Source organism: Mustela nigripes, chromosome 2 (genome assembly GCF_022355385.1).
Source record: "Mustela nigripes isolate SB6536 chromosome 2, MUSNIG.SB6536, whole genome shotgun sequence".
NCBI classification, from domain to species: domain Eukaryota; kingdom Metazoa; phylum Chordata; class Mammalia; order Carnivora; family Mustelidae; genus Mustela; species Mustela nigripes.
Window position 1 is genome coordinate 23,646,604 of NC_081558.1, and position 13,063 is coordinate 23,659,666.

At 45.6% G+C, this 13,063-nt stretch overlaps 1 protein-coding gene across 1 annotated transcript in view; it reads left to right on the forward strand.

Moving 5' to 3' along the window:
• The window catches only part of CACNA2D3 (calcium voltage-gated channel auxiliary subunit alpha2delta 3), an 858,873-nt gene that overhangs the window by 753,494 nt on the left and 92,316 nt on the right, over positions 1 to 13,063 (forward strand). Inside the window, exons 28-29 of the mRNA XM_059389977.1 lie at positions 6,340 to 6,401; positions 7,392 to 7,436. Of these exons, the coding sequence (XP_059245960.1) occupies positions 6,340 to 6,401; positions 7,392 to 7,436 (107 nt within the window). The remainder of the gene's footprint in view (positions 1 to 6,339; positions 6,402 to 7,391; positions 7,437 to 13,063) is intronic.

Genomic DNA, 13,063 nt, shown 5'->3' on the forward strand with positions numbered 1-13,063 from the left:
TTTTTGTTCAGCCTCAGTATCTTGGCACGAAAGATTGTGTGTGGTGGTGAAATCCAAGAATAAAGGCTAAAAACTCTAGGAAGAAATCATCATAGCGGGAATGTTGACAACACTATCAAGCCTTTAGAGTGCCCTAAGGCCCACCATTTTATTTTGTGTCATGTGTCCCCAGCCCACAACAGTTCTGTTCAGAAGCTAAAGCTAGTATGACTCTCTTTGCAGGGACAGGGAGGGGAAGCGATGTATCCTTCGCCCACATCCTTAGCCGTCTTAGAAACAGGGTTCGAATCCTGTTCTCTTGGTAAGAATGTTCCTGGTTATGATTCTCGGATGGTGGCTGGATTGTTATTCTGTCTCCTGGATGAGCTCTTAGGGTGTATGGGAATATAGTGTATGGCTAGAGGAGTGAGCAAATGGAAGCAGGGGTGTTTGTGCGAGCTTGCGTGCCAGGCATGAGCACTATTTTACAAACCGGATTTGTGCTCCTAGGGGTATGTTGCAAGTTGAGGCCAAGCCCACAGAAAATTATTTCTAAATGAATACAATATGAAAAAGTTATTTTATTTCTAATTTTACATGTAACATTGTTCTTTGGCGAGTCTCGGATTACACTTGAATGCATGTCTATTAACCTGATATGAGATGCATGCATGATTTCATCTTGAATGTATTTGAATATAATAGCACTGGAAATGTAATTTGTATTCTCAAATTTTATAAAGCAAAATAAATAAATCTTGAGGGTGGTAGCCACATTGAGCATATTGCATTGATTTCTTTGGGTCTCTCTCAAACTAATTACCAACTTCCCCTTGCAAATCCAGGTCTTCTCACACTGGCAGTTCTATCTGATCTAACTCCTCTGTACCTAAGTCATCCTCATTTTTTTGCACCTCTGGGGAGTAGGTAGCATGGACAGGTCTGTGGAGAACTTTACTGTTGATCCTTAAGGAGTGCCAATACCTAGTTTCTCTCTGTGGTTGCTCCTGTTACCACTGCTCCCTGTCCAATAGAACTCTCTGTGATGATGAGAATGTTCTAGATCTTCATGATCCGTAGCCAGTAGCCCCATGTGGCTACTGAGCATTGAAAATGTGACTAGTACAACTGTGGAACTAAATTATTAATTTCATTCTATTTGAATTTAAATAGTCACTAACTTGGAAGGCACGGGACTGGAGCATTTGAGGTCGGCTGTCTGTTTCGATCCAAGCAACAATAGTCATGGACATTCTGTGCATGAGATGACTACGTGGTTAGGTGGGTGAGGCTCTGTGCTTATCTCTGTCTGCTCTGGGAATCCTGAAGAGCTGTTGGATCTGTTTTCAGTGATCCGACTGCCCTCTGCAGGTCCCCATGCCTGGCTGTCACGTCGTCATCTCAGTATACCCACTACCTCGCACATACCAGATTTCTGCTAAACATGGAGGAGGAAGATGGGGCAGAGGGGCGGGGGTGGGGGGCGGGGGTTGTGTGGAGAAGATTGTAAGGAAGTTAGAGAGTTGAGGAAAGAAAAAACCAGGCACATACTTCATTGAAGTTACGTGGTCTGCGTTGCTGAGCTAAAAGTCTGTACTGAGGCCCTCCTTGAGTATTGAGGAGAATTCCAGGAACAGTAACCTGAACAATTCAAACCAAAAGTGATGTCAGTGCTCCAGGAGCCTGAGTAGTCTCTACGGGACTCTTTGGGATGGGAATTCTCATAACAATGAGTTTGTTGTTTTGCTGGTTTCCAAAGACCACCCTAGTATCTCAGGGTCACGGTCCTAGAGGCTCACATGGTACCGGCCCATTGAGAGGGTTGTATTTTTCTGGGTCTACTCCACTCCTGGAAGGTGAGTAAGATACTGGGTTGGAAAGGGAGCTCTTGCTCCATCCTCAAAGTAAAAGCCCTTAGCAGGGACTCTGAGAGCATTTGTAATCAAATGGAAGTAAGAAGCACCGTGAACTCCAGGAGAAAAATGTTGATGATTTTCTGGACTGTCTAAAAAATTTCAAACCCCAGGAATGGTGTTTTTATTTTCTGCATTCTCTTTGGGACTTGGGTTTCACTAAAGCATTTTCTGTCCTTGTTTTCCTTATTAAATTAGCAAGATTGACTTGAATCAGAATACACTGTTATGGCTTAAAATGTTGTTGAAAGAACAAAATAGACAGGCATGACAAATATCTCAGGTTCCATTTGGGATATGTGGGAGTCAGGAAGAGAGTCGGACTGAAGGAATAGATGAGTTTTCTTCTGATAAAACTTGAAAAAAGGAAAATAATGAAAGGAATCTAAATTTCTGTTTGTGGAAGCTCATGTTTGTTTTCTTGAATAGAACTGTCCAGAGGATGCTCTTAGGCATTTTTTGTTTGTTTGGCGGTGGTGGTGGTGGTGGTGGGAGGATTTTAATTCTGTTTTTTTTTTTTTAAACATTTTTTTTTGGTGTGTTTTTCTCACTTTAAATCATTTTCATGCTTAAGAGATTATTAGCCAAATGCATTAGCCAAATGCAGCAAGGGACTGTGGCTGCTTAACCCCTCAGGTTCTGGTCTCCCCCCATCTGGGCCATTTCCCTCGTACTTCCTCTTCAAGGCTTCCATCGTGGACCTTCTGAAATGTCCACTTAGGGTCAACCCTAAGTGGCTCTTTAGATCCTGTAGCAGTGTCAACACACTTTTTCTGAAAAGGGGCAAATAGTATTTTTAGGCTTTGTGGGCCTTTCAGGCGGTGTTGCAAAAACTCAACTCTGCTGTTATGCCATAGACAGTATAGAAACAAATGAGTGTGGCTGTGTTCAAATAAAACTTTATTTTAAAAGGAAGCTGGATCTGGCCCAAGGGCCTATGGGATACTCTTAAGATGTGTTGGCCCGACATTTAAGTCCTTTAGCCGTTTGACCTCAGTCTGTACCATGATGTCCCCTGGCCCCATTCCTTCAGAAGGCACTATGGTCTTTCTTTTTTTTTTTTTTTTATTTTACTTTTTTAAAATTTTATTTATTTATTTGATAGACAGAGATCTCAAGGAGGGGGAGAGGCAGGCATCGAGAGAGAGAGAGAGAGAGGAGGAAGCAGGCTCCCTGCTGAGCAGAGAGCCTGATGCAGGGCTCAATCCCAGGACCCTGGGACCATGACCTGAGCTGAAGGCAGAGGCCCTAACCCACTGAGCCACCCAAGCACCCCGGCACTAGGGTCTTTTAAAAAGCTGCATCCTTTTGTCTGTGCTGTGTCTGGACTTGGAGTACCATCTTTCCTCTGTTCTTCCTTTTCCTGCCAGCGGGGTCTCCAGGTGTAACCTTACACGAAGCGCCTGCCAGCTCACCCCCTCCACCCTCTGTGCCCCAGATTCCTCTGGGGGGGGGGAGCCTCTGACATTGCATTTACCACGAGGCTACTCCCCAGCTAGACACCACGCGAGCGTGTGCTCTCATTCCCCTTAGCACCCAGCTGAGAGTCCCGTACCGGGAAGGCCACTTAGCAAACGGCCATGAAGCTGACTTGCCCATGGGCTCGTGATTCCCTCTCCATCATGGAGAAGCATGTCAGCTTGGAGGTGGAAAGGCTACACATCCAGATGTGCCACAGGGAGCCAGGGGCCAGAGTGGCTGGGAGGGGCAGCAGCGGGGTCAGCCAGCAAAAACACAGCCGGGGTAAAGCCAAGCAGAAGAGGCCGTTGGGACTGTGAGGAAGCCCTTGTGGCATCGACCTCCCCGCCCAGATGGGGGTGAGTGAGGAGCGAGGAAAGCCGTGTCTCGTATAGGGCATCGGGCGCAGGGAGGGGACGCAGCCCGCTGGAGGGGGATCAGAGAGAAGCAGCCTGCATGATTAATGGGACGGAGGGGCTGACTCAGGAGGAAAGGAAAGATTAAAGCGCTCTGAGGAGCTGGGGTACAGGCTGGAAGGGACAGATGATAGCAGGCTTCAGGAATGTGAGATGGATAAACACCCAGGAGGGAGCAGCGAGCTTCATTAGGGAGGTGAAAATTGGGGGGCGGGGGATGCAGAAGGCTCCATCCAAGAATGGAAGGGGTTCTCAGAAAGGGCATGGGCTGCTGATGGGGAACTCCACTGATGATGGGTGGGCCAGGGGCACCTCCGGGCTGCTGGAACAAGAAACACCATGGAAAGGCCACTGTAGGATGACGCTTTTAAGAAACCCTCTGCTTTCTGCTTTAGTATCTGAAAGCCTGCTATGGCTGTTGACCATAGCCCTCAGAAGTGACCTGAGAATTACTCTGACTGCCAGGCTGGGAAGAGTTGGCTGGGGAGCCCTGCAGGGGGTAAGCTGCACGGAGAAGACACGCGAACATTGAGTGAGAAGCTCATCTCCACCCTCCTGCTTGATACCAGGGAGTGGATGTCACAATAATTGGAGGCCATCCGTCCTGAAGTCAGCTTTCTGCCATCCTTCCCTGTCTTTGGAGGAACCAGAGATACTCCTTGCAAGCCTTCTTAAGGGCAGGCTCTCACCTCTGCCCACTGGAGGATCTGAGCAAAACCCAGCCTATAGCCTGGTCCACAGCTTCCTCTGTTGGCTCATCCCCAACAAGGATACGGCCTATCAGGAGTTTTGGAAGACACGATTTATTTGGAACCACAGTAAGCAGCCGTCAGCCTCCAGAATCAGGTTCCTTCAGGTTATTCTCCGAGATTTTCTCCAGGGCTAGAAAGAGCAACTTGTGTCGTCATCTGACAAAGTGGGCCACGTTGTGGCAGGTCTTCAACAGCCAGTTGACTAAGGCCTTATCCCAGAGTTTGACATGCTAAGTCCAAAGGCAGAAGATGAGTCCCTCCAAATGGACATCTGTATTCTCAGCATCTTGCTGAGAGCAGGGATCCAGTGGGGAGCAAGAACAGGGGCTGCCCTTAGAGAGCTTATGGTCCAGAGGGTGGAGGACACTTTGAGCAAAGCGGGATGAATCCAGAGTGCTGAAATTGTGCATTTCAGAGACTTCCCATTCTGCATATGGCAGCCATTGTTGGCTCTAACCTTATCCTAGAGTTTGATATGCAAAGTCCAAAGGTAGAAGATGAGTCCTTCCAAATGTGCATACCCCAGTCAACCTTAAGTCTCAAGGCTTGCTTCAACAATTCCAAGAAGTAGAAATGCACTTGATAGTTACAAAACTGAAGCCCAACACTTTATGAATCTGCAGCTTCCTGACGTCGGCATGACAATGGTTACCTAAGTGGGTGGGGTTGGGGGGATCAAACATGGCAGCATGCAAGATTTTAAGCATCTTGAGCGAAATTTTTCCTTTCGTAATTGTGTATTTCCTTCAGTAGGAACTATTATTTAGGTTGAAGCTACTTTAGGTATTTTAGTAAAAGAAAAAAGTGTTGCAAAGATAAATAACAATACTGGTGGTGTGCAGATGTGGCAAGGACTGGAGAGGTTGTGTGCAACGGACTGAAGTTTGCAAAATGGCTCTGGGATAAGTGGTGTCCCGTGTGAGGTCCAGTGTTTCCAGCCCAGAGTCTCATTCTGTCTTTCCAGACTCCTCTAACATCTTCTCACCATCTGATGAGCTTTGTGCTCTGCCTTGAGCACTTTCCGAAATGGTTTCAAGAGTTACCTCATTTTGGCTTCATCGAGAGAAGCACTGTGAGCTTGTCCATGTCCCAGCTCTAAGGCTCCAACAAATGCCTCTTCCCAAAGTTTCAAGTCACTTTCTCAAGTTCTTCTTTCTGTCCATTTTTCTCACTGGAACTAGCATGCACTGTTGCTCGAGGGAGCCCTTCATGGTCAAACAGAATTACAAAATTCCCCCAAAGTTCCTGGGGAGGGAAAATCATCTTCATCGAGATGTGGATACTGGGGGCCGGTTTAACTAACTAAAAGTCACATCATAGCAAAGTGACTCACTTCCAAACATCAGCCTCATGACAAGTGCTTTCCAAAAGTTCTATCTCAAAAACACATGCATAATATACATTTTAGACATGCGGGTTCATAGATTAATAACTAGAACAGGAACTCCGAAGAAGCAGTGGTTTTCTAAATACGCTTTTTTGTTGTTGTTGTTCCTGTCTCTAGCCTGGGTTGGGGAGGGGAGTGATCCCAAGTGTATGGATTTGAGAAACACACAGATAACGTGTCTCCAAAGAGTCATCGGCACTGTGTTCAGTTCGTTCTGTGTCAAAAGCTCTGCGAGTGTAATTAACCTTGAGAATTCCTTACCTGAAACATGAAATGTCTTCGTTTGTAGGCTTCACTGTAAATTTAGTTTTTAAGTGTTCTTATCTGATAGGCTCGCATTAGTTTCTTGCCAGGACAGATAACTTTCCATGATAATCTTAAATAATTGTGTGAAGGAATCTCTAATGCCTTGTTTTATTTATAATGTGTCCCAGCTGTAGGCATTCAGATGAAACTTGAATTTTTCCAGAGGAAGTTCTGGACCGCCAGCAGACAGGTAAGGTATAATCAGTGTATTGAAGCATTAGTGGGACTGTTATTACACAGGTGTTCGCGTTTGGGTACCCAGAGCCTGAAAGTGCCCAATTTCCGATGAATGTTTGTCAGATGAACCGCTGGCTGCTCAGATTACCTTTCATTTCACTGCGAAATAAAAGGCTGTCAGCACATTAGACACCCCATGCCGGGAAAGCAGGCAGTTTGCTCCTACAAACAGTTTTGATTGTGAAATCGAGATAGTGACCTTCGAAAGGAGAAGTTTCCCCTTTATCTATTGGGGACTTTTATGAATTTCCATAGCAACTTTTTTTCTAATCTTGTGACGCCTGGTAATTCATTTGTGAATTTCTTTATTGCACTTTGGAAGGCCTTTGCGTAACTGGATCTGACTAAGCATGCATCCGCCCTCTTTGACCAGAGGGCTTCTCTGCTTTGGAGAATCTGGGAACCTTCTTTCCTTGCACTGTATTCTCTGGAATACCACTGAGTAGTCTCAGGGGTATTTGCTTAGTAATTCAGCAGAGATGGCAATTTTGCCTGATTCTAGTTATTGGAATGATATATTATTTCTTAAACACTTTAAGAAACTATAGACTAAGAACACAGGACTTTTGTTTTTTTTAAGCCATTGGGATTAATTTAAAATTAAATAATGTCACAATTATACTTCTTATTATTTAAAGATTTGAGATCTTAAGAAGATATCAATATGGCATGTCCATGTAAACTAAAGTAGACAACATAAATTAAAATGAAAAAGAGCCAGTAACCCCCAAAATTGTCTTCTTTATTACTATTTGGAGTTGGTGTTGAACCTGGGGAAGGTAGACGAGACACATCTTGGAGCATTCCCTTTGGATGAAAATTGGTATTTGCATAAAGAGCAAGAACTGCTTATAACTTGTCCTTCAATAATTAAGTGGCAGCCATAGCAGACGCTGGAATGTCCAAGTAACACGTTTCCCCTTGCTTCCTCCCCACCCCACAGTGTGCTGCTTTGGATGGCAAATGCTCCATCAGCTGTGACGATGAGGTAAGGTAGCCCCTTGGCCCTGTTTCTGACCTGGTCAAGGGGAGGTGACACAGGGCACCTTCTTACAGAGGGTATGCTGCTGTAAATGCAGCCAGGTCTGACAGACTGTCTTTGATCAAGCTCTAAGCTCCAGAACACATAAGGGCATTTTCTTTCTCTCTTCCTCTTCCTTCCTTCCTTCCTTTCTTCCTTTCTTCCTCTCTCTCCCTCCCTTCCTCTCCCTTCTCTTCCCTTCCCTTCCCCAGCTAGTTTATGAGAGCTGAGAAAATGTGCTTTAAATGTCCCTCTGAGGGGTGCTTGGGTGGCTCCGTTGGTTAAGCATCTGATTCGTGATTTGGGCTCAGGTCATGATCTCAGGGTCCTAGGATTGAGCCCTGCATCAGGCTCCATGCTCAGCAGGGAGCCTGCTGGAGATTCTCTCTCTCTCTCTCTCTCTGCTGTTCCCCCTTCTCTTATGTACTCCCCATCCACCCACACTCTCTCTCTGTCAAAAAATTAAAAATAAATAAGTAAATAAATCATAAATGTCCCATGGACAGCACTATTGGAATTTTGGCACTTTTAAAGAAATAATAGAACTCATTGCCAATTGAAGCTCACATTAGTTCTCAAAGCTTTTGCCCATATGTTATGTCTTCTCATCCTGATAACAACCCAAGGAAATGGGGAGGAATGATCATCCCATTTGGCAGAGGGGGAAATGGAAGATGAGAGAAATGAAATGACTTGCTTAATTTCATGTAATAAATGGGATGAAAATCTAAGGAGTTGAAAACTCAGCATTTTGCATTCTAGCATAATGTACCCTCCCACAACTCTTTCCCTCCCTTTCTTTCTTTTTTTAAATCTCTCTCCCTCTCTGACACTCTTTGGGAAGATGAATTCAAATCCCACACTTGAGAAATAGAAGGAAAAAATGTACCCTTGTCATAGGTCTACCCATCCGATTTATGTTTTTACAGCATTCAATCTCATATGCCCTCCGCCCTGAGATTTAGAGCAAGCAGGTGGGTCGTGGCCTTTCATCGTGGCTCAGGTAGTCTTTCTTTCTCTACATCAGCTAAAACATTAGTACATAAACTGGAACTTACAAATAATCATATTTGTATCTCTTCTGGTTACTGTAGGGATTCAAGAAATCCTAACCAAATTTCATTTCAACATAGAAATCATAAATTAGAGGGGCATCTGGATGGCTCAGTTGGTTAAGTGGTCGACTCTTGATATTGGCTCAGGTCAGTCATGATCTCAGGGTCCTGAGATCGAGCCCCACCTCAAACTCCTCACTCAGCACAGAGTCTGCTCGAGATTCTGTCCCTCTGCTTGTGCCCCTCCCCTCACTTGTGTGCATGTGCTCTCTCTCTTTCTCTCTCTCTCTCTCTCTAAAATAAATAAATAAATCTTTTTTAAAAAGAAGGCATAAATGAGAAATATATTTCAAAAAAGTAGGCAAAAAAAAAAAAGGAGAAAAATATAAAAGGGAGTCCAGAATGGAGTTAAAACACGAAATGCTCGGTCCCCACAGATCATAATTGTATGAATCATTATCCAAAGAGGAAAAGCCAACTTGCTTTTCAACAGAAGCCCAATTTTCTCTGGCCATCAGATCAAATATAATGTTCCCTTGGGAAAGAGGATCCTGTGCTATTTTGTGATCAATACCCTTTCATTAAGTTCGAGAATGCCATTCCTAAGACAGTCAGGCAGCCTCAAACCTCTCCTCCCCCTTTCAAGACATTTATTATCCTACTGGAGCACTCAGCTCAAGACAACACAGCTCAGTGGTAGTATTCATTAATCAATGTCACAAGGCCCTGCGTTAAGCCCTGCCCTTGTACAGGAGGTACGGTGACTGATCCCAGTTCACGGCAAGAGAAGGAAGGATAGTTTATTGGTTAGTTGGTGACTGTGTGGATGGTTGGTTGGCTGATGGGATGGACAGTGTTTTGGAGAGCTGATTGGTTGATCGGTGACTAGGTGGTTGGATAGTGGATATGGATAGGATAGAGAGATTAAAACTGAAGACTAGGTTAAACAAGTTGATGAATAAAACCAGAGAGGGTAATTTTCCTATATCCATACACACATATGAAAGTAAATGGGAATGGGTGCCACTTAGAGTTAGAAACACCCAGTATATATTTGTTGTTCAGTGGCTGATTTCGCAGATGATACAGCATGGAGGTTCAAAGGGGCAGGCGATGGAGTTAGAGTAACTAGCTTCAAAGTGTGAGTCTGACAGCCTTGAGACCCTGGGCAAGCATCTGAACCTCTCTGTGGAGAAAGGAATATCCATCTCACAGGGCAATGGTGAGGAATGAATGAAATAATATATTTTAAAAATTCATGGGGGCACCTAGGTGGCTCAGTGGGTTAAAGCCTCTGCCTTCAGCTCAGGTCATGATCTCAGGGTCCTGGGATCGAGCCCTCCATCGGGCTCTCTGCTCGGCTGGGAACCTGCTTCCCTCCCCGCACCCCTGCCTGCCTCTCTGCCTACTTGTGATCTCTGCCTGTCAAATAAATTAAAAAAAAAAAATGCATGGCATAGTTCCTAGCAAATGGTAAGCACTCAGTAAGGGTCAGCTGTAAACCAAACATGTCTGCAGACTCTTTCTTCCCTGACAGTTAGTGGTTCCCCTGAGTCTGAAACTCAGACAGCAATGGCATAAACGCACTAGGCATTTTGTAGTCTCCACCAGGCATAGTGAGCACAAGACGCACACCTTCCCCACTACTAATGATCTTCGTCAGTAGGTGTTGGGATAAGCCCACATACAAATGGTCCTGGAAATGTTCACACGCTTGGGAAATGAAGCATTGAGTTTGCTCTGATTTCTGAACTTGATCTGATGCTCAAATGTCCTCATTTTGCACTTGCGAAACTCATCCATCTCCCATTTTGGCTCTTAAGTTTGGCTTCAGGCAACCAGTTGGACATAGTTCAAAATGGGAATGCCAGTCCTGCCTTCCCACCGAAGCCCCTTCCCACCCTTTCAGCAGACTCTTTTCATGTGTCATTCCACTTTCAGGACTTTTAATTAAGCCTTTGAGACCATGTCCCTCCTTCTCTCCCAACTTCCCTCAAGTGATCAGGGCCCCATTAAAAACAGCTGTGGGGGCTCATTAAGTTCACATGCTCTGGATTCTCCACTATGCTGAAGAGCTAGCCCAACTCCCTCGGACTTATCAGACATGCTCTGCATTGGACCCATCCCAGCCCCTCTGTCTCCCCCATCAGTGGACTCCCTGGCCCTTGACTGGAGTGCCGTAGGCTGCTGGGTGGAGTCAGTGTGGCCAGATGGCTTCCCATCTTGAAGAGTATACATCTTGGGTTGATCCAGGCAGGACCTGAGCCATGTGCCTTGAAGAGCTTGGCAGTGGGCCTGACTGAAGGCTTTGAAGGAGCTCCGTTCCATCCAGGGCGAATGTCAACTTCAGAGACTCACTCATTCCCTCAAAGCATGTTTACTGAGCCCGCCTGGGCCTGCTAGCCGGTGGACCCCTGGGGATTCAGTCAGAAGTAGAGTCAGAAGGGGCTCCTTTCCTACCGGAACTGGTTAGCAGAGGAGATAAGTGTAGGTGATTATCTACTGTGAATTAATCCATGAAACAAACATGGGGCAGTGGGGGAAGACTTCCCTGAAGAGATAACTTGTAAGTCAACTGAAGAGGGAGAAGGAGAAGATGGCATTGAAAACAGTGCCTGAAGCATGAGAAGAGCTTCACAGGCAGAGAACACCACGTATAAGGCACAGGGGCAGCCAAGGTTACTGCCGTCTATGGACACGTGGTTGGCATTCTGATGGAAGCGGAGAAAGAAAGCAGTGCCCACCTCTCATCTCAGTCTGACCTGGGGTACTACTGTCTCTGCCTCTCCTTTCCTTCTCCTACTCACCTTTCCAACAGGCACCATCTTCTGATGAGAGCACCAGAATTTTGCAGGGAGACTGGAAGATGAGAAAGTTCTCTTCTACTGGGACGTTTGGAGGAGCTATTGAGGGCAGCGAGTGGATCTAAAACCTCATATTCAAATGTAGCTTCCACCCTTGCTTGTCCCAAAGGAATCGAGTGTAATAATCATGCCTTGACTTCGTAAGGCCTTACAGGCATTTCCTATGGAATCTGAAGGACCTCCTCGAAGGAGGATAGGCTGGAGAAGGGCTAAATCCTAGCAACCAGGTGCCTCTAGCCCTGGAACCATTCAGCCCAGCATGGAGGGGGTTTGAGTATCAGTGCAGTAGCTCTTGAGGGCAAAGGCACAAAAGATCCTACCAAGTACTTCTTTCCAAAATAACAGATTTGCAACAAAGTTTTTTAAAGACAGTATCTTGATAGCCTAGTTGACCAACGATGAATAGGACCATCATGTGGTGTGAAGTTAGGGTTAGTCTGTTCCACAGTCAAATATCAGGGCTGAAAGTATGAGACCTGGAGAAAAGTCAGAAGGAGTGGCACTTTCGTGGGCCTCTATAAGGCAGAGACCCAGACCCAACGCTCAGGTGGAAGAACGAGCCCTCCCCTGCTCTATCTCTGTCTTTCCCTCACTCCTCACAAAAGGATGATACTGAGCTTCTAAGGGAGCTGTTTCAAATCATTGCTCAGCCTGCACCAGTCAAAGCCAACAGAAGGCATCCCCCCAAAAGAAAAGGCAAAACAGAAAGCAACAAAATTCAGCCAGCCTTGCCTGTACAACCTCTTGCAATGAACTGTGGAACAGCTTCCCTTTCTGAGAAACTCTGAATCTGTAGCACGAGGATACTTACAAAGATGGCACGTAGTAGCCGATCAATGACCACAGGTTCTCGGCTTACTATGCCCTGTGCCTCTTACACTGTGCTCAGCCCTCTACACTCATCATTCCATTTAATCCTCCCAACAACCCCATGAAAGAGTTGTTCCTACCTCCATCTTTCAGTTAAGAAAACTGAGACAGTACTAAAAGACTCCTTTCAAGGTCACACTGATAGCAATTGTCAGAGTCTCTGATTCCAAACCAGGAATGTCAGCAGCTTCAGGGCTAAAACCACCGTCCAGGTAACATAAGTGTGGTGCTGTGTTTCTCGCTCCCAAGTGCCCTTCCTCAGTGGCTTTCATTACCACCTGGGGTTGCCCGGTTCCCATGGCCTAACTATGGGCTCTAACCCACGTCTCTACCTGATCTGCCTTTGGGGCAAGAGTCAGACTTCTCGGAGCAGTCTTGAGCTATCCAGTAGTTGAAGAAAGACCTTTTTTTTTTTTTTTTTTAAATCAAGTTCTCTCTGCCTCTTTTTTCCTCTGTCTTTGCATTTCTTTTCCCCCAAAAAACCTCATCCCTACATGTTTTATCAAAGGTGGCTGTGGACTAGGCACTTGCAATACCTATCAATTTGAGAGCTCCTCCAAGCCCCTCTGCCTATCTGACCTCCCCTGGGACAGGGCAGGAAGTGGGCACCTTTCAAGATGCTTGGTTTCATTGGGCGGGGGTTGGGGTAGATAGCATAGGAAGGGAACTGAAAAATCTCCTCTATTTTCTTTTATTGGGGGTGGGTGGGGTAGAATATGGAAAAGACCACATTGAATGTAATTTATTGTAAAGAGACACAGAGGAAACAGCTGGTCAGCCTGGAATCTGGCAATTCTGTCCTGAC